Raw genomic sequence first — 22,552 nt, 5'->3', positions numbered from 1 at the left:
ATTGGAGGGGTTTGTTTCAACAGTTTACAGATGACTTAAAAAATATATGATATTGCAATTTGATATTGCTGAGATTAAATACTTGTATTAGTCTTTATTTTGAATTAAGAAATCTCAGTGCTATGTAGAGACTGTCATAAAGTATTGCCCTTCTATAGGATAGGATAGTTTGAAATTCCTATAGTGTGCATGTCAGTTCAGTAGAAAGAACAGTTTATGTTACAGTATTTATTTAACAAAGAAATAAAAAGGGAGGTCCTAAGCTGAACCTTTGTTATTAAAGAAGAAGAACACATTTATGCAGACGAGCTGGCATGGATTCCCAGAATGTAAGGCCCAGAATGTTGTTAAAAAAAAGATGGTGTAAAAACATTCTGCCGTCAGTCGAAACTTAGATCAGACAGCAAATCTGTAAATAGACATGTTAGGTTCATTCATGTGCTGTGACTATGAAATGAAGTGAACATACCTGGTGCTGCGGCGGTCAGGGCTGTGTAACACTTTCGAGCCACTCTTGTGGAAAGAGAAGCCCGAGAGGACAGAAGGTGCGCAGTGATTGCATTGGTCATGTCAGGCTGGTCCTGGGCATTTCGGTACTGGCAGACCTGCCACAGCAATGACTGCCCCCAAGGAGGTTTAATGAGGCAAATTCCACTGGATGCTTTGGAAGTTACTTTGGAAGTATATTTCTTGAAAAAGAAGCTAATAGTAGAAATTTTGCTTTCTCTAAGAACCCTGGGATGCAAATAAATACAGGCATACATTGGTGGTCTTATATATATGTGTAGATATAGATATAGATATATAAAAACCCAGCTTCTCAGATGTACTCCTACATGTTAAATTGAAAGCATCCAAGTTAAGCATTTGAAAAAATATTATTCCGGTGCCACGTTCTCATTGTTAACTATTCTACTTAAGTCAGTGGAGCCTTGACTCATCAAATCTGCCACCTTTGTTTTGTTTACTGTGTTATTCTGTGTTTCAAAAGCAGGGAAGTAGCATGCAATTAAGTACAGAATTTCTGGTGGAGGATATTGTGGGAGCACCACTGTAAATCTCCATGTCTCAGAGTTACCAGTCTCTTATCTTACTATAGGCTCCCATATTCTATTCAGACTTTTTTTAGTTTCTTTGTTGTATTGTCAGAAAAACAATAAACCAAAAAGGAGTACAATTAATGGAACTTTTTTTGGTTTTAATCTTTTTGGAGATGTTGAAGTATACATAACTAAATGCGAGATGACATGACTCTCTAAATAATTAAGAATATCACTTTTGCTTGTGTTTTGTCACTCATGTTCCTTGTCAAACTCTGGAATAATAATTCTTGTTGTTTAGGGTACAAAACATGGTAATCCTAAGTGGATATTTACAAATATCTATTTGGTCCAGATATTTTTACAGTGACGCTAATGTACAATGTCACTGGAAACAGGGTGCCTTCTGCTTTTCTGTGGGTGTTAGGATTTCAAGGTCCAATTAAGTCTGAAACTAAGGGGAAAAAAGGGAAGACATATGTCATACCTATTGAAATCATTTTTTCTGTGCAAATATTTTAATTTTTTTTTTAGGGAAAATAATAAAGGGAAGAAAAAGATGATTCCTTTCAAAATTTTTTAATACAACTCTTTTGGGTAAAATATGCCAGCCTATGCACTTCAGATTTAACTTCACTGTGGATCTGTCTTCCTTACCAAATGGATTGTAAATTTCTGAATCAACCTTTCCACTTGAGGCTAATCCTTTTAGGAAGAGGTAATTTTCCTGTTTATCTTAATTGACATGTTCCCTAAATTTCAGTCTCTACATTAACTTGACCTTAATTATGTGGCCTCATTGATAAAGTGAAGGTTACCCAGGCAAGCTCCATGCATGATTAGTATTTTTTCCTGTGTTTGTAACAACTAAAAATCTGAACCTTCTTCCTAATCTTTATCTTCAATCATTTCCAAATATGAGTGTAAATAATATTTACGGTCTTTGTTGATTGTTTAGGTTCTTTTAAAATTAGTATTATAGGTGAGATAGATACTTTGATACAGATCTGTGCATATCTATGCCTCTCTGTAAGGAAAGTATGTTTTGATACTGTAAATGCCATGATTTAGTCTTGATAGGTTTTTTCTGCTTATTTTTTTGTTATTTTTCTCCAGTCAAATATGCATTACATACAGGAATAGATTGCTGAAAGTTGAAAGTCTTCTAGCACTGTCTGGACTTAGCAAGCTCTAGTGTGTAAAGCACAATAAAACCATCATAGGAAAAAATATAGACTAATGCATAGCCAAATTTCATGCTTAGAAAGGACAACTTGCACAACTTGAACCTGAAACTGATGTTCAGATAGACTGGGTTAATCTTAAGATTTGACCCACTGAGCCATAGCTTATAATCAACATTTGTTTGAATAAAAGTAGAAGAAATTCTCCTAATTTGAGCTATGGGTTACTACTGACTTTAACCTAGAGCAAACAGTAAAATGCCTAAAATTCATGTATTGGAAACTAATTCTCGCAGTAACAGAAGGTTGAGCAGTCTTGCAAGTAGGAGAAGACTTCATGCTCCAAGCATTTTTGTCCTGTTATTTCTAACAAATATGTTGTTAGAAAGAGACTACCGTACTTTGGGAGAACATAGCACTGCCATTATTATCCGTAACATTCACAGCTGGTTTGTAGTAAAATGCAAGTCACTCTAGTCTGTGAATAAATATCCTTCTGACTGCACAGGATGATAATTGCTCTGCCTGCACTTTCTTTGGCACCTACTTATCTCAGCTGAAATGATGATAAAAATATTTTTGTACTGATGCTGAACACTTCTAAATTATATAATGATTTTTGTATTATTTCACATTTACTCCAAAGAAAGTTCATGCTAAATTGAGTTTCGCTGCTGTCAGTGTCTTTATTAATCAGAATAGGAAAAGTATGGGGTTTCCCACCTTTTTGCACAAGATCGATTTTTAAACCAGGACTTCCTCTTTCTTTTTTAGAGCAATACAGAGAGTTATGTATGAGGATATCAAGTAACTGACTTCAAACAGAAGACAAATTCACTAAAGTGAAAATGATTGTGATAGTTCTCTAATTTCCCCCACAGTGTATGTAAAACTGACTTTTAAAGTGTTTAGTGGATAATGGATCATGTAAGGTCAGTACTAGCCATAGCTGTTATGGCTATTATTTTCTCCTTTCATGGGAGGGTGCTCAGCAAAATGAGATTGTCACGGTCTTTTTTTTTTTTTTTTTTTTGAGAGGACAGCGACAGACAGTTAAAAGCCTCTTCATGTAAGGATGTTATTTCATAAAGACACCAGCACTGGATTATCCCCTTCACTTTAAACTTCTGCCAGCTTGTACAAAGAGATAAAACAAAATAGCCCCAATCCCAGGGGTGGAGAAGTGCTGGCCAGATCTGCCCATGTCCACAGCTTTCATTTTGATTAGTCACATGTGAGGAAAATTCACTTAGGCTGAGAGGTAAATTTAATACCAGTTATGCCCATGCTGTTCATATCACAACCATTTTCACATGATGCCACTTAATTCCCTAAGAAGCAGAAAGGTAAATCGGTGGCTGGCCAGCTAAGGTGTCATAATGCATTAGGACCAGGGCTCGCTGCAGGGGATAATGGTTCTGATTGCTGTTGACTCATGTCTCCACCAACTGCCTCATGTAAAATAAGTGACATTTAAAAGGCATCAAGATGTGAGAAGAGGTGAAAAAAAAAAAAAAGAAGAAGAAGAAAAAGCAGAGTACTAAACTTGCCACTTGTACATAAAGTCCCTTTTTCACCCTAAGTGGTATAAAAATGATAACTCGACATGCCATAGGTGACCTGCGCTGCGCTTTGAACTTCCTGTCTTGTGTTTTTAGAGAAAATCTGTAAAATTGCTTCTGGGAACTGCTCCAACATGTTATCATTTATTTCCCATTTAATTTTTTTTTACTTTTATTTTTTTGCCCTTGGATATCAGTCTATTCATCTTTTAAAAAGCTTAAGGCTGAATCAAGTTAGGCAATGGTATACAACAAGAGGCAGCCTAGTCTCTGAAGGCCCATTTAAGTCTATTTTTATAAAGAGAATCAAATTCCAGTTTACAGTAAGCATATGCTTCAGTTGACATCTGTTTCTAAGACTTGGATGCTTTGTTTGCATAACAGGCACCAATAAATGGCCTTGTTTTAAGTCTGCTCACTCAGTTGTATTTGGGTTGTTCAGCTGGGGATTTGAGTTGCAGCTGATCCCCTACCGCTCATAGCAGATACCAAAGGGAAGAAAAAAATCTGAGAAACCCAGTCTTGTTTATTAATGCAGATTTCAACATTCTCAATGAGCCACTTTTCTTTTGTTACATGACTACTAAATTCTTGTTTGCCCAAGCAGAGAAGTGTTTCAAAGTAGCAAATTAAAGATAATAAAATTGTTTGGTTTTTTAATGTTTTGTTTAATGGCATTTGTATCTTTCTCAACTAACAAAGCCTGATATTATGAAGAATGTGTAATGCTGGGAATTAAATGGATGATATGTGAAAGAAATGCATTTGTTTTGGCAACATATAATTACATAGTATAGTAATTTTTTAGAATATTATGTTTTCTTGAAGTGTCCATGCCCTACTGATGACACAGTCTAAAATATTTTGTAAATAAAATTTAATTCCATCTGCTTTCTTGGGAAAACAAGTTCTGGACTTCTCAAGGAAAAATTAAAAAGTACATATATTGCTTCTTTTGCTTGCAGAATGTAAGCCTTTCTCTGTAAGATGATGCATTCTGTTGCAATTATATGATATTTTTCTGATATGCATAATATAATTTCAATACATTTCTATGAAACCTAGGAAATGTCTGTAAAGAAGAAAAAAATGTATTGGTAGTATCAGAACTGTATAATTACTTTGCTGTAATAATAACTACTGTATTATTTTAAAGCAAGAATATCAGCATTGATTCCTTTTTGGTATTTTGAACTGCCCCCACCCACCCCAACCCCCCAAAAATTATTGTAAAGTGCTCTCTAGTAGTGTACAGAATATGTAACATCTTTCAAGTGGATTTACTTATCAACTTTTTGTAGTGGTAGCAACAGCAGCAGTGTGAAATATATCTACTCCATTTACTCTTATCCATTGCACCTACTTTCTTTTTCCCTTTAATTTTTATATATGGTAAAAATTTCATTGAAGAGAGATTTTAGATGACAGGACTGTAATTTTAAACCCAATAGAAGAGGTGTAAGCAATTTGAGCTTAGCTGAAGCATAATCTTAGGTTGTCAAGAAGAAAGCCATTCTCCCTATGCTAATCAATCAGTATATCAACCGACCAATCATCTCCTCAGCTTAGCATATATCCTAAGGTTTGATATATCTATTAACTGCCCATCATGCAGCTGGTCTCCAGTTGATGAGATTCCCCCTATCTTGGCATTTGGAGGCAGACAACTGAGCTATCACAGCCTCAGATAAATACTAAAGTGGAGATTTCAATCCTGCTCCTGATAGCAAAGACAATCCAGGAATATAGAACATATTTTCAGAAAAGAACACATAGAGAATTACATTTTCAACAGAGTGTTATATGTGAAAATTGCATATATTTCATGATCCCTTCTTCCTCCACCCCTTCCCTTCCCCAAAAGTAATGGGAAATTACTCTTTTATTGTGACTGAAACTCTTAACAAGAAAAGAGAACAACAAGAAAGTGCTAAAATTTGTTATGTGCTAATTACTATAATGATGACATACAACTACTTTTTTAAGTGGTTTTCCTCATTACTGCAGTGTTGTTCTTTTATCGATGGAGAATTATATGAAAATAGGGTCACAATGCACTTAATACTTAAGGAAGAAGTTTTAATTTCAGATTATAAAGCTGCCTCTTCATTTTTAAAGTCTCAGCTCTTAAAACTCATTAAGAGAAAGCATTATCTAGGTATTTGAACAGTCTGCCTGCTAATGTGAGAGTTTGGCATGCAGATTTAACAAAGTCTGTCTGTGCAAGAAATGCTATAGAAACTGATGACTTACCGTGTTGGCTTTGCCATCAATAAAAATCCAGCCCAAGGCATAAAGTGGCCTAGGTTAGATATTGTAAAACCTTAATGCTCCCTAAGGAGAATCCTAGGGTCACCCAAGGGTCTGTGGTCACCATGGAATGGAGCACACAAGGGAAAAGTCTCCCACTCAAATTGCAGTGTCAAAAGATGGGTCCAAATTTCTGTGCTGGTGTACAACTGAGCAATGTTTGAGGTCAAAAAACATAGGCTCACTTTAATTAAGAATTTGATCAACTTTCTTTCAAGACCTACCGATGGTGAACCTAAACATTATTACAAGGTTAGCTCACAGGCTCTTTCATGCTTTCATTTAATTAAATTGAGTGTAATGATTTGCTTTGGTTTTGCTCCATTTTTTGAGACTCAATCCCCTGGATGTTCTGAAATATATTCTTTCAACACTGAAAAATGGCGTAAGACCCTAAGCTATATATCTTTGTCAAAGCACATTATCCTTGACCTAAGAGCACTTCTGTGTTGGAGTGTAAAAGAGTAAGTGTTTATACAGCTCATCAATGTTTTTTAGTAGAAATCTTGTAGCACCTGTGTTGCTCTTTTGCGTTATTTATGCCTTGTGAAATAAGAATGTGGTCAGTTAGGTCATAGTTTATTACAGTAACATGGGAAATGTGAAAGTAATCGGGGAAAATTGGTTGTTAATATTTCAGGCCAATTTGGAGACTAAATTCTACTCTTGCCACTTTTGTATCCTCCTTTAACATAACCCACTGAAGCATTGATTTCCTGGGAAGGATACCCTTGGATTTGACTCTGTAAAATCATCCAAAGCAGTATTATTAGCATATAATAATATAATAAAGGCTACTTAGTTTCTTAGGAATACCATGTATATCTCAAATTCAAGGCTAGTCCCTTAGCTGGGATACACTGGCATAATACCACATAACACCAGCTGAAGACCTGGCCCATTGTATTTAGTACACATGAAAAGTGCCAGATGAACACCTATGGTTCTTGAAACTTATTCAGGCAAAAACCAGCCATGAACAATGGTAAAGTTCTCTTGTGTTGCCCTATGAATGCATGTCAAACTGGACCTGGAAGGATCTAAAGCATCTTCATGCTTATTTAATCCTTGGCCTTTCAGAAAAAGTTTTCCTTTGCTATAAATGACAGCATTTGCCTTCACTCTTACTGTCTAAATTCATATGGAATGTAGGCCCATGTGGATCTATAAATGATCTGAGATGTCTGAGAGTGGTTCATCCTTGTGTGGCGTTCTCAAAGAACTCATTACAAATCTAATCCCATGTGAGAGATGAAAACAAGGTTTAGTAAGGGGGGGGTGGGGGGGGTGGGCACCTGCTGCAGGATGGTTGCCAGTAGCGTAGACTTTTAAAAATTGCACACTTAGCACCACTTGAAGATATCCCTGGAGAAAGAATTAAAGTTCATTGAATACGGTGGCCTAACAATCTCATTTAAGAATGTGTAGGATGTGTGATCACCTTTTGCTAGTACATGAAGCTCCAAGTACTGAGATACACTGTTTTGTTGGAGAGATGGTGCAAAGCCTGCAAACGGAACCATGCCTGCAATTATTATTTCTACTTGCACACAATTTGTATCTCCTGGCAGCACAGAGCAGATGTTTTTTAATAGTTTCATAAACCGTGTAGAATGGCAGAGTTTGATAAAGGAGAAAAATACTGAGTCAGAAGCTACTAGGACCAAAAAGGTATTCTCTTTGTTAGTTAAGGGGGGGAAGGTGGGGACGGGACATGACATGACACAAACAAAAAAAAAAAACATGGAAGCAATCCAAGCTTTAAGCTTTAGACACCACTTCCAAATATAGTCAAATCCCCCAAATAAATTCCACATTATCTTGAGCACCCCTAAGAGTGCATAGATCAGTTACCCAGGCTTCCATGGTCTGTATCAAATAATTGAGGAAGATAAGCAATATTAGTAACCAGGGCCAATCTACAGGTTTGTTACCTTCTCTACCCATGATATATCTGCAAAAAACAAACCAAACTAAAAATACCAAAACCCAAAGCAACCCAAAAATGCCATGAAAAAACAGACAGAAAAAACACCCCAACCAACTAGTTCCCTCACTTCATTTATAGACAAAACTGAAATTAGTGTATTGGAATTGACTACATAGGGATACAAGGCTATAGCTGAAATATGGTTGATTGTATCTATAAGCTATTGCGAATACTGAAAAAAGTAGTTATTTAATTGAACTATCCAACTGTTTGTCTGGATAGAATTCTTTAAAATCTTCCTTTCTTTATCGCTTTTTGTTTGTGAAGCAAATAAATATGCATGCACTTCAAATGTATTGTTACATATTTAAATGGTACAATTCAAATATCATTGAATATTCTTTTTCTACACTTCCCAGAATGAGTGCTCATTTAAATCAGATATTATGAAAACCGGATGACTAATCCTAAATTCAGGTGTACTACCACTCAGGCTAGGCAGATTGCTAGTTGATCATGCTAAGATGCTCCCTTATCCATTATTGGATCTGAAAAAGAGGAGGATTAAGAATTATCTGACTCCTCAGTTAATGTGCAAATCATCTAAAAGCTCAGCTTAGAAAGGTCTTAGAAAGCCGAACAGCACTAAAATAATAATAATGTCTTCAGAATTTTTAATAATATAAATGTACCATATCACATATTTAGAGTGAAAATAGAGTTTTATGCTTTATATCTCAGGTCGTATTTTATCTTTCTCTCCCTGTTTTTGTAATTATATATGGAAGTACTATAACTTTATTTTTAATTAAAGATTTTAATTGCAATTAGAAGTTGTCACTTGGGACAAACTCACACTGCTCAAACTTACTAAAAGGTGATATTTTCAGGCAATAGTAGAAAACAATTTGATAAGTACCTTTAGAAATGAGCATTAATATTTATCTACTTTTAACAAAGCATGAGGGAGGGAAGGACAAGTGTATCTCAGGAAATATTGTTGTATAATGTATCTAAGATCTTTGCAGGTTGGTTGATTTTTTTCTGTTATACTTATTTCTAGTATCTTTCTCTGCTCTTGGTTATGTTGAAAAAAATGTTCACTGAAAAGATTGAAACACTGTTTTTCTATATTTTCAAGAGACAGGAGAGTCTGTGACCAGAAGGCATCTCTTAATGTTCCATCTTTGCATTTTTAGGTTAGTTCTGCTGTTTGCTATAGTAATATTTGTTTTATCATTTCTATCATTCCAATATGTATACTTGCTTTCAAAATCTGTGAAAAGTATTTAAAAAGAAAAGAGAAAATGCTACTATTTCAAAACCCTATTATAATGCATTTTCAAATATGTCAGACACATCTTTGTTAAAATTAAACCAAGGATTGGTTTTGAGCGAATAGCCCTATATCCTTACAGATGCTGTGGATGGATGCATCTAAGCTGCTTATTATATTGATGGGTTTTGCTGCTCTGCAGCAAATGAAAACAGGCAGCTGCTTCCTCCATCAAAGCAAAAAGCAGCCTGAGTTTTTATTAAACGAGTGTTCATTTCTTCTATTGCCAAAATTCTTACACAAAACAAAAGAGCAGTTTTAGCACATTATTGCTTAACTAGACATGAACAACTGACAGCAAGTGATAAGCCTGTCTGCTTTTCACAACTGGTAATCATTTTTGGAATAGATGTTTTAATATAGTTGAATATAAAATTTTGTAATTTACATCTACAATGGTACATAAATTTATAGATCCAGTTTTTTGCAGGAGAATGAAGGCTATAATCACAAAAGGTTTGTTCCACTGTTGTTTAATTTTTAATAACTGTTTGAAAAGTAGGTAAAAAAACCCCACATACAACACAATCAAATTCATTCATTTGAAAAAAGGATGTTAAAGACAATCATACAAGTAGATTTGTACAGTTTGCCGATTTTTCTTATGGAAGAGATATGCATACATTTCCAGCTTTGACTTGTTACTGTATTTCCACATCAGTTCCACCGAACCTCTTAAGTTTGTGCTCTAAAAGAAATTTGCAGATTGCAGACCATCATGTTTCCCTCCTAGTCATGAATAATAATGAGAATGAAAGTGAGAGATACAGTGCTGAGGCCATTTTGCCTAGGCTGAAGATCTCAGCCGGTGCTTATACATATTTCTCAGTGATCTGAATATCATGAATTCTGCTTGAGATTGAAAGAGAGACAAGAGTTTCTATTAAATGTATGTGCATAGGCAAAAATGGCGAGACTTGTTTCTCTTTCCGTTTCTTCTGGTGTTGTACCTTTTCAAACTCACTTACAGCATTCCTGCTGTGGAAAAGTAAGCTAGCCATTCTCCCTGCCTCAAATTACTCCTCTTCACTGGACTTAAAATGGGTTTGCCATGTGCAAAAGTCAGATGCAGTAAGACACAGGTGTAAGGTGCTACTGTAAAGGCTATTAAATACTTTTCTGGTTTTCACTGTGTGCTTTTGGCGCTGAAGTTGCTTGCTTGCAAATACAAGCAAGTAAATTTCAGAAATCAGGGCCTCAGATTAGACAATTGAACTTTCAAAACAAGTTAGCTCTTATGTTGACGCTTGAGATCGTCCACTGTTCAGAAGGACACAGTACTCTAGCTGTTCGCCTTTTGAAAACCTTCCTTCTAATGAAATTTTGTAGGAAAATAGTTTTTCAGTTCCAGACACACCATCTGCAACCAACTTGGTGATGGTGGCGCTTCTTTTATCTGCTTCTACTGTAGATAGGTGTAAACTTCAACCTGAGGATGCAAGTTTGAAAATAGGGGGTTTGTTCACTGCGAACAGAATGAGTTGACAAGAGTTTTTTCAGTGGGTTTTTTCCTTAGCAATTCCCTCTATTTCTTCATTTTACTGAAGTTACCAGGCTTGCTTGTAGATTATTATGAAAGTAATTTGCTATGGAAGGTTTCCACTCTTCTATACATGCATTTTATGGCAGCTAAAAAATTGAATATTTGTGGTATTAGTGCATTCTTACATGTGTTTATTTTTTTTTTTTTTAGATTCAATACACCTTAGGTGGGATATTAGGTAACCAGGATTATTGATAATCCTTTCATCTGTGTCACATTTTGTATGCTGTGTAAACAAGTGAATGAAAATTAAATCTTTACTTCCCAACTATACTAAGCAACATTTTTATGATAAAATTATATTTAAAAGGGACTTGAGGTTTGGAGTTTGAAGAAAGTTGAGAGCTGGAAGTATTTTTGAGAGCTGTCCACGCAAACTAACTAACTACAGCAGTAAAATTAATTAAAAGCAGTCTTTACTCAAGCAATTACTCAAATTAGAACAACCACATTATATGTTACAAGCAGACATATGCTGTGTATCCACTTTGTATTTAGTCTTAGTTGTACTATTCATACTTGACATATTTTTGTCTGAATTGGAAGTGAATTGTAGTGCTCCAGAGACAGAAGGGCTCATAATATTGGTTAGAGCCTCATTTTAAAATTTACTCCACAATACTGTGCTGTTGAACCTTCTTACTTCTCCAGGACCTCCAACAGGTGTATGGTGCTTCTTGCTCTGCATGACGCTGGTGATCCACACAAAAACTACCCAGAATAAAATTATTGAACTTACCTTCCCTTGTGACTAGAATGTAAGGCATAGTCAGTAGAAAATAATGTTGATGCTGTAAAATTTGGATTGTAATGATGCTACAGGAAGAGTGAAAGGACCTTATTTTAGATTTCTGTAATTCCTTATGTTAAATTCCTAGAATAGCCTGTTCTATTAGGTATCTTAGTTTTGGGGATTTTCCATCCACTCTACAGTCTTTTAGCAGAGGAGATGGAGAATAGTTGCCTGTCCAGACAGGTACTCCTCTGCACAGTCAATTGGGATGCCAAAAGTTTTTCTGCTCTCCAGCAACAATGTATCTTGGTGTCAGGAAGGATAAAAAATACTTTTCTTAGGGTCAGAAAACAATTCATCATTTCTCAGTGCAATTGTTGGTACTTCTTTTGAGACATTATTCATCTCTTTGCCCATAATGCTTTTTTTTCCTCTCACTTTGAAGACAATTAAAGCAAATAAGGTAATTTCACATAGTTAAGAATCAGGACTTAGTAGAAAAAAAGATCTTTTTGAGTAAATTCATTGGGGAAAATGACTGACTTTTCAAATTTAAATTGTCTTTGCTTTTCAGGGTTAAGATGGGATTTGTGCAAAGTTTACTTGAAACTTCAAATGAATAGGAAGACGTCTCATAGCTTAATAGTGCAAATAAAAGACAAAATTTGAATTTTGAGATCAGACATCTGTACATGTGGTCATCTGAAGTGCTAGGGAAAAGTGACAAAACTTTCAATTTGGCTTAGCTTGGAAAGGAGATTCTTAACCACCTGGCATGAAGCAGTTGTTGGACAGCTTTATACCACCTACTCAGAGCTTCAAGGGATGGTTCACCTGTCACCCCTAGTTGCCCCTTTGTTTTCTGTGTGTAGCATTGGCAGGCAGTAGAGCAGAGTTCCACTAATCTTTCACTATCCCAGTTAAAGTAATCAGTAGCTGCTGTGACTTCTTTGTATCTGTGGAGCAGTGCAGAGGCATAATGTCTCCAATAATCAAATGTCTTCTTTAAAAAAAATCTCGAAATTCTTAGCACTCTGTCCTGAGAATTTTCTAATAGCATGCTGTTCTTCAAGAACTTCACATCAGATCTCAGTATTTGTTATCCGAATGTGTGACAGCATTCTTTAAAATATGTGGTAAAAAGCCACAGAGGAGAAAAAAATTTTTTTTTTTTTTTGATACTGGATAATTTATTTCTAGTAGAAAATTTTCTGTAATATCATACAGGATTCAGCATTTTTAGATCCAGGGAAGACGACAGAGGTTTTGTGTTGCTTTGGACTAGTAGTGCTCCACCTGATGGTTAAGCAAACGATCCTCAGAAAGCTGTCTGTGTGTGTTGATGGTTGCTTTAAAGAATTGTTATGCCTTGGCTAGCTAGTGCAGAAGGACCTGACACTTTAGTAAGCACTATGAGAGTAATAAAACCAACTTAATTTATATATTCTTAGCATTATGCTTTTTGTTAGTGGTGTTCTTCTATAGAAAAAGCTTGGATGTCTTTTTTGGTTAGATCATACCTCAATGTGGTAGGATGGATGACTCAGGTTTTTTTCTTGCCCTTCCCATAGGTTCATTCTGTGTGTTTAAGTGATATAATCTGTCTCTGTCTCCTAGTTTGGTTCCTAATGTGAAAAATTGGGACAACAGAAATTCATGATATCATCAAGTTCTTGTGATGTAGACTCCATTATTGTGCTGAGATTTTATGATATGGTGATAAGTACTGTAGAAATGCCTGCATTTTGTATGTCTCTGCATATATTGCATTTCTCCATCCATCATCCGACTATTCAGTGATAATTTTTTTTCAAACCCTACTACTGTAAGAAGTGCCATGAAGCTGTCTGGAAGTAGACTTCATTGCTCTTATGGCACATTTGTAGTGGATCTCCTACAGTAATGGTGAAAGGATACCTGCCAAGAGTTGAAATGTGGACAGGTGTTGCTCTGTGAGCACTGTCTCTCTCCTGTGTCTTCAGACATGCCAGATCATAGTCCTTCTTGAGGCACTCCTTTAAACACCAACACAACTTAATTCTTCCATTTGTGTCAATAGAGATTCCAATGTTTTCTGGCAACTATTCTCTGTTGTCACACTGTAGTTATCAAGGTGATAAAGAGTTTTAAAACCTCCAGTAAATGTTGCAAAATATTTATTTTTGCAAAAAGAAACTCTTCTTTCTCTCTGTTTCCTTGTACCATGAGATTTTTTGCCCGTCTAGGACTTGTAGTATATTTATAGCCTTTTAAATACAAGCGCTATTTGGGGGCCTTTTGATATTCTTTTGCCTATACATGTGTAAATAATTGACTATCATATGTAAGTGGATGTATATGCAAATAGGTACCCATCCAATGTTATGTATTTATAACCAAATTCATAATACAAAATGAGAATATTTTTATTTTAAATATGAAAGAATTATTTTACATGTGTTCGCAGGACATTTAATCCATATCCATATGTATGTGTTTGCAGGAAATAAATTACACTTTTCACAACCTAGTGGTAGTTGTTAACTCATAGGAATTGCTGCATTACAGCTGTATGTTTTCAAACAGAAGCAGAACTCTCTTATGCTTGCAACTTCAAAATGTAGGTCATTGTGTTGGTGAATGTAGGTCAGAGTGAAGGGGACGAAGACAGAATGCAGACTCCTCCCCATGGATCTTTAAGCTTATCCCTGTTTTGAAGGTAAAGAGGCTTACCTACCTGTTCAAGCACGAGAAGCTTTTCCTTTTACTAAAATTAACACAGGTATCCTGGCTTCTGGCATCTTGGCTTAGCTGGAAGCACTGTGTGCTTCCACACTTGAGACCTGTGTTCGTAAAAGACCTCCTGACTCCTGCTTTTTTAGCTGCTAGCCACTTATATCATTGCTGAGGTGATACTTTCATCCCTATGGGGGAAGGCAGCGGGGAGGAGAGTCTGTGCATTGCTAGCATGTGCCTAAAGAAAAGCATTGTCTTCCCAAAGGTGCTTTACCCTTCGCTCAGCACAGAGCTATCTGATACACCTGCAGCTTCAGCCGGTATCAACATTGTAATGGTAGCAGGGAAAAGAACGGTGACCCCTCATAAAAGATTTAGTGACACCATTCAAAGTGCCCTTTCAATAATAACCGTAGAAAAGTGAGAGACATTTGATGGAGGGTTATGAAAACTCAGATGTTGAAGGATTTTGCTACAATTGACATGTATTTTTAAAACTCGCTCAGGCTAAAAGTTTGCTATAAAAGGTTTTAGATTTTTTGTGTTTGTGGGTGTGGGGTTTTTTTTGTAATGTGAGATATAAGTATTATAAATGGTATTAAATTAGCTGTGTCTTCACTAAATATTAAAAAGCACTTCTATTGCTTGAGTATACACCAGTCACTGCAAACTGAAACATTCTTTATATTATACACTAAAATATTTAAACAGTTATTATATTTATTACAAAATCTGTCATTTTAGCATATTTCAGTGCTCAAAAGCATTGAAATGCTCAAAACGGAGGTGGAAAATCCTGTACAATTCATAGTGTATGTTTCACTGAAGAATGGGTAGTGTTGTGTGAATATTTTATTTTAATCCTTAACAAGTCTAAGTAAAATAGCACATTCGTTTCGCAAACACCTGATCAGCCTAAATTGTCATAAACAGAAGAAATACCAATATTGCTTTAGTGTTTTTGTTATATGTAGAAATTGATGCTCTATTTTTTTTTACCTTTAAGATCTTTATATGTTACATGCAAAGTTTTGACCAAATCCTGTCTAGGCTTTTCCTTGGTAAACATATTCTTACATTTTCATTATTTATCACTATGAGTAAGACTAGTTCAGAATATTTTCCAGATGGAAAGGAATAATTATATATTTGATGTTTACATTCAGGCTTTAAGTGATTTAAAAGGAAGACAGTTTTTCCTGCAAACTTCTGCTTCTATTAAATATGTTGTGATGTTTTTAAAGTCTCGAGAATAAAAAATTACAAAAAATAATCTAAAGGATTCACATATGTAGTAAACTGCATGGAATTAGTTTTACCTGTCTAGAAACATCTGAAGGATGCTTCTGCATGTCTGTTTTAACTTCCGTTTACTGAAACTACTGAAGTGTCTGTGGTTCATAACATTAAGTTTGTGTCCCATTAATTCATAGCAGTGTGTTGTGGGAGGAGGCTAGCCCTGCTTTTTACGTGTAGGTAGGCATGTAAATACGTTTTTTCATCACTAAGCAACAACAGATGGAAAACACATAACAACCATCATTTGGCCGCATATGCCTTTGATTCATCCTCCCTTAACTTTGGGAACCTAACTCAAGTGCCTGAGTACGAGTCTGTTTTCCCAAGGCTCCCTCCAGCAATGGAGGTTGGTGCCCGCAGGAGAGCACACCAGCCACACAGGGTCTGTGCTACCCTCTCTGTGGGTCACGGCGCTTCAGTCAGGTGTTCTAGTGAGATGGGAAACTGGTCTGATGAAAAACAGCAAGTTTCATGAGTGAATGATGTTAAAAGGGTAAATTTGCATGGATGTCTTCAAGTACTTGCCAAGGTTGACCGTGACCCGTGTAAGTTTTGTAATGAAAGTTTATAAAATTGTGAATAATACAGATTAGATGAAAAAAAGCATGATTGCTCCTATCTATTCCCATATGAAAACCAGAGCAGCTCTAATGAAAATGACACAGAGGCAAGTACAAAATAACAGAGAGAAGGTGTTTCTTTAGCCAACAGAGTAAAACTGTGGTGCTGTCCGCCACAGGACATTGCACTATGGGAAGTTTACCGCAATCCACAGAACAACTAGAATAATCCTTTGGTGACTATTAAACAGAACTTATTACTTGTGTCGCCTCTCCTCCTCAGGAACTTCTTGAGCCACAACTAGAACTCATGCTGCATTACTGCCCTAGTCCTGTGTTTGTCCTTAGCGCACGTTACTGGTCAGTGCCCCTTACAGTCAGACTGATGCCCGACCTAAGAAAACCTAAGAGAAAAGGAGCTAAATAAAAAGAAACTGTGAAGAAACTAAATGATGGTAGAGGACAGATAATGAAAAAGGAGGGGCCTCCTGTCCACTGTTAGAAAGAGGCTACAAGGCAGGGCGGGCTTCACATCTGGCCTGGTACAAACAGTTTGATGTTCATGTGAATGCTCAAATGTCAAAAGTTTCATAGAATTAAATTTGACATATCGTTCAAAGTCTTGACAATTGTATGTGTATGTATAGATAAATGTTTATGTTGATGTGTGTGAGCATGTATCTATAAAGTAAATTTCTGATCATTAGTAAGGATAAAATCTGTGAAATATTCCGTTTCAATGCTTAAAGCATAAGTCTTCCATTAAAAGTCTTATTTGTTTTTTATTACATGGTATTATGGCAAATTTAGAAAATGAAACATTTGGTAGAGAACTGCAAATGGTATTGTGTATTCAAATATTATTTTAGGGGAAAATATTCTATTCTAAGGTGGCAAATTTCTTTGTTTTATAGGTCTCTGGCCATCTGAAGAAGTGCTGGCTTACTACTGCCTAAAGCACAAAGAAATATTCAGGTACAGAGTTAAATATAAAAAGATATTTTCCAATTTGTTAGTTTTATTGTATCTGCATGGTAAAGATTGCTATGATTTAAGTCTTCAGATTAAATTTAAAATGTTCAAGGTGAAAGCATGTTGCTCCTAACAAAGAATTCTGAGCTGCCTTTGGGTACTAATATTGCACAGCAAGCTTTCTGCTATATGTCAAAGACTTTTGATTTCCACTCAAGGCGTTTTATTTCACTTTGATTTTTGGGAAACAAAAGTGAAGCTCCAATCAATCAGTACTGATTGTGAAGGTCAGGAAAAATAAAAGACATTCTTTAAACTGACATCTGTTGCAAAAGCAAGCAAAGTATTACTTGATAAAACACATAATAATCACTGCATATAGCAATGGAGGAATTTGCACCTGTGTTTAAGTGTTGTGAAACACTTTTGAGAAATCCTGCACTTTTAGTTGTTTTCATTTTTTCACATTTTCTAAACTTGTAGAAGACATTTATCAAGGCTCCAACAGGAACACCTGAAAATAAAATCCATCCTGCATCCTCTGTCTTTCCCCTTGAGTGTACAGAGCTTTGCACTTGGAAATCCTTGAAGTTTCATTGTCCAGAGGATGAGTGGAGTGCAAGAAAAGCCATTATAACAACGCATTTGGAGGCATAAATTGTGTTCTGAGTGAGCGTGCAAGGCTAATACCAAGTAAACAAGGTTGGACTCTATGAAATCCTTCAGTCTGCGTACATATAGTGTTGGTAAAATACAGAGGACCAACCTGTAAGTCCCTGCCCCTTGTACCAAAGCTGAAAGCATATCAGCCGTGACCTGGTTCCTGCAGCTGGCTCAGACTCCTATCTGAAGTCAAAGATGTGGCACCAAAGCATGCCCTGGTTTGTAAAGCCTCGTTTCTACTTGGTCCACCACCTGAACGAAGCCCACCCCGTTAGAGGAGGCAGCTAACACACCCAATTTGGCAGTTGTTGCTCATTCTTCCAAGTCTAGCTGGGCACTGTATTGTGTGACTTTTGCTGCTGTCGTGGTGTCCCTGTAGCACTTTGCCATCCAGCCTGTGCCATGGCCCATATGCTGTGCTTGCTCTCAGAGGCTCTTCACAGCAAACCTCCCCGGGCTGCTCACTAAAAGGGTGTTTTCCTGGTTTGGGTATGCAAGCCTGGATACTCAGAGACTGATCAGTCACACTTCTGTGGAGGAAATGGGCAGTTTCACATCCTGATTTCTCAGGATTATGCCCTCTCAACAGTACCTTCAGAGCAGAGTTTCTGATTTTAATTATCTTGGATAAATGTCACTAAATATTGCCTAAAAGAGATATTATTTTTAAAATCTGTTAATAAGGGAACTTTGCACTGAAATAAATTATTTTTATGTGTAAGTATGGATGTGTATATGCTGGTATATTAAGTACATAAAAATTTGGTTCAAAATGCACTAAAACTCCCACACTAGCTCCTTCCTGCGTTTATTTCAATAAGCATGACTCTTACAAAGGATTAAGTGCCTTGTAAATCTCATATATATAACCATATGTGTATGCTTTTAATATATATGACATATATGGTGTAGAAAAATAAAAACTTATGTGAGGAAAAACCTATAATCATTCCATTTAAACCACAAACAGCAAATTTCCCACATCTGTTATTGGGTTTACGTACAGCTTGTTCCTCCAAACTGTGCCCGTCTTTGGTCTCATTTCCATGAAATAGGACAACTAGACTTTTTTCAAATAAAATTTGTAGTCTTGAGAAAAATAAATCTATCCCATCCAGACAGCAGCTCAGCAAACAAAATATCAGCATCTATCTACTGATATTGATATGGTATCCTAGATGCTCTTCCTAAACATCAGAGTCAAGCGAGTAGGAAGGTAGTACTTTCACATAAAAACAGGTTTTCAAATGTTGGTGTTTTAGGGGACAATAAAAGGTACACCAAAAAAAATCTGTTTAGCTGAAATTCCATTTTCTGCCTGTCAAAAATGTCTCAATGGGAATGTTTCTGCCAGCTGTAACAGTTGCTGCAGATTTAGCTATAAAGCAGCGTGTTCCTAAACGGAGGCTCCGCCGTGCCCTGGACGCCGCTCCATGCAGTTTCGGCGCGGGGTCAGCGTCCCTCCCTCCTCCCCTCCTGGGGCAGGCCATGGCTCGGGAGGACATTCTTTGTGGCTCCCCCTGCAAGCTCCCATCCGGCACGCTCTGCGCCAAATTATATTTCACATGCACGTCTTAATAACAGCTCAGTATGGTCTAAGTTAAAAGCAGCCTTTTAGACCATGTATTCAACCCTCTGCTTGGGCTCAGTTTAGGCTCTTGACACTAACTTCGTTCCGTTTTCTGTGGCTTAACTGTTTGCTGTTCCCATCGTTGTTCATAACAGCATTGTTTGTAGGTCACTTGCAGTTTTAAGTGCTAATTGAAGGATCGGATTTCTTCGTGTGTAATTGTTTTGTGGTATATGGCTTGTTTTAAAACTACTCTCTTTTTATATAAAAAGGCTTTTAGGCATAACTATATGGAGAGATATATAAATAATATTAATTTCCTCATTTACTTCTCTAACTGTTTTTGCAATAATGAATGTGGATTAACATTGTTATCCTTTCCTAACAATTATCTTTCGCTACTCTAGCTAGTTTAGTTCTAAAAGACAGAGCCATTGACAAGGGAAAAAAGGGAACCTTCTCAGATTTTTCAGCTCAGCGGTGGTAATGTTGCACTGAACACTAATGAGGGAACCCCCACTGATTTGCCTGCTTTGTGACTTTTCTATTTCATAATTATTTTTAAAACGCAAAACGACATGAGGTAGCCTAGTCATGTCTCTACAACTTCCTGGTAGCTCAGTTCTTACTGCAGATGGCAATTTGTTCTTGTAACATATATGTCTCTCTGACCATTTTCATCTAATTTGTATGGGTTCTACCATTTCCTTTCTCTCTTTCAGGGACCTTGCTGTGTGTGAGCTAGGGGGTGGCATGACATGCTTGGCTGGGCTCATGGTAGGTCTTTTCTCAATTCCAATCCCATTCAGAGGAAGAAACAAAAGGAAAAATGTTCCAGTGCCTCCAACTGCTGGGTCAGAGAACTGTCAACAGCCTCAGCTGCGGTCAAGCTGCAGAGTCTTGAGAGACCTTCTAGATTGACTTGCTTTCGTATCATATTGATTTTATGGTTGCCTCGATGAGCAGAAACATTTTACCTCCGTGTAGTCAATATCTTTTGTTGTGACATTCCAGGCCACGTACGGTCTGTCTTTCATTGCCATAGTCGAAGCATTTTTTTTTTCAGATTATAGTCCCATTTGCTAAGATACAGGAATAGCCTGGCGAATCACAGTTGGAGCACCATGATATAGCTGCTAATGTTTTGCCTGCATTATTACACCAACAAACATGATCCAGAGCTCTCGGTAATTAGATTCTTTTGAATTAGATTGGCCATTCAGGAGAGTCGTTCACCATTCTCTGGGTTCTGAGTCATGTATTCAGGAGATATTATGTAGCAGTGCAGTGCATTAGACAAGTTTTTATGTCTCTACAAATAAAAGCATATTGTTACACTGATTGGCATTTGACAAACCTGTCGCTCTTATACAATGTGTCGAGGTTACAGCCCAATGTGCGAGCATGTCAAAGCTCACAAAAAAATTACCCTTACAAAGCCATCTGCCTGCAATGCAAAGTTATATGAAGGGCATCAGGCAGTCAGACAGAAGCAAGCTGAAAGGCAGAGTGACAGCCTTGTATGATGGCTCTACTAGATAAACAGAAGCCCGCAAATGAAAGCCTCTCAGAATACCATCATCGGCTGTCACAATGCAATTACGGAACAGAATGATAGCAAGATAGAGGCTCCCGCAAATGGAATGATAAAAGTATTGACTGATTTGATTGAATGATTAAAATAATGCAGACATAAAATGAAAAAAGATTGAAGATTGTTACAGAGAAATAGGTGAGGAAGCATGATACTGAAGGCTTGTCACTCCTGTCTTCACTTCCACACAGACAAGCATATTTGCTCATTGTTTGCTGTGCTCTTTTTTTCAGGTTGCTATTTCTGCAGATGTCAAAGAAGTTCTGTTAACTGATGGAAATGAAAAGGCCATCAAAAGTATCCTTATTCAGATAGAAAACTGGTTTGTTGTGCTCGTTCCTTTTTACTGGCTGAGTAACAATCGATATAAAGACAGACAGCATGGGGTATATTAAGAAAAAGTCCCCACATAAGTAATTAAAAAAATATCTTGAAGAGAGCTACAGCTTCCCCACAATAAATGCCACATTTTCTTCTTTAATTAAAAATGTACGTGTTGGTATAGAGCAAGTACAGTAGTAAATATCTGTCTTGTGGTTGAGTGCTGAAAGATTCCTTGTGTGTATGTTGCACATTACAGGAGGTGTAGCAGTGAATCAAATCATTAGCTCCTCTCCACATATCCATTTTGCAGAACTAGATTTTATTTGGGTTTTTTTTACTTTCAGATACTAGCCTCTTAAAACATACCCACTATTTGTATACTGTCGTAGCTTTTCCAGCAGATATTGAAGTGAATGGTTTCATTGTTGCTGCTAAGTTATAACTGCCTACAAATTACCCATTTAGTGTGCTTAATCAATTATCAATTTATCATTATTTCTCTTGATGTAGCATTGTGAAACTCCTCTGTCCCTTGTAAAAAATATTTTATAATATTTCTTATATTAGAATAAATTGCTATTATGCCTTTCTAATATAAACACAGAGTTCAGAAAATTGAACTGGACTTTGGCTAAGCAAGAGAATGAGTGGGCATGATTTGTGGCCCCATTAAATATCAGCACAGAACAAGAACAGATATATACAGTGAATACTAATAGCCCTTAGAAATCGAGAGGGAAAAAAGGAAGCTATCTATTTGCTTTTGTTCCTTAGTAATCTTTCCATTTGCATTTTAAGGCAGACTAGTTTTTCAGGTTTTGACCACTGCATCATCAAAATTACTTAGATTTGAGTTTTGTATGTATTTGAGCTAACGTAATGAGTATTTAGTGAAAAAAAAAAAGTTAAACTTATCTGTGGTTTAAAAAAATTGCAGTTGCAGATGACTGTTAAAAAAGAGACATAGTAGTATAATAATATTAGCCACTACCTTTAAAAAGACTTTCTCAGCGGTAACTGAGGTAACTATAATTGCTTACAACACTTTAACAATTTCATGGAAAAAACAGCCAATCCTAGATCATATCTTTTAAAACTTGAAGGAAGGCTTATAATAGTCTCCTTTTCATGAAAATGCAAGTTCTCAGTTTTATTCCAGGGATTTTTATTTTGATAAATTCTAGTTTGTTATACTGATGTCTTGTGGAGGAAGTATT

The 22,552-nt window shown here is 36.4% G+C and overlaps 1 protein-coding gene across 1 annotated transcript in view; it reads left to right on the top strand.

Moving 5' to 3' along the window:
* The window catches only part of CAMKMT (calmodulin-lysine N-methyltransferase), a 221,484-nt gene that overhangs the window by 159,281 nt on the left and 39,651 nt on the right, over window positions 1-22,552 (top strand). The window contains exons 4-6 of the mRNA XM_055816135.1: window positions 17,127-17,187; window positions 20,140-20,194; window positions 21,245-21,308. Coding sequence (XP_055672110.1) covers window positions 17,127-17,187; window positions 20,140-20,194; window positions 21,245-21,308 — 180 coding nt within the window. The remainder of the gene's footprint in view (window positions 1-17,126; window positions 17,188-20,139; window positions 20,195-21,244; window positions 21,309-22,552) is intronic.

This window comes from Falco peregrinus, chromosome 11 (genome assembly GCF_023634155.1).
Source record: "Falco peregrinus isolate bFalPer1 chromosome 11, bFalPer1.pri, whole genome shotgun sequence".
Classification (NCBI taxonomy): Eukaryota; Metazoa; Chordata; class Aves; order Falconiformes; family Falconidae; genus Falco; species Falco peregrinus.
Note: the sequence above shows the minus strand (reverse complement) of the source record. Positions and strands in the feature narration are given on the sequence as shown.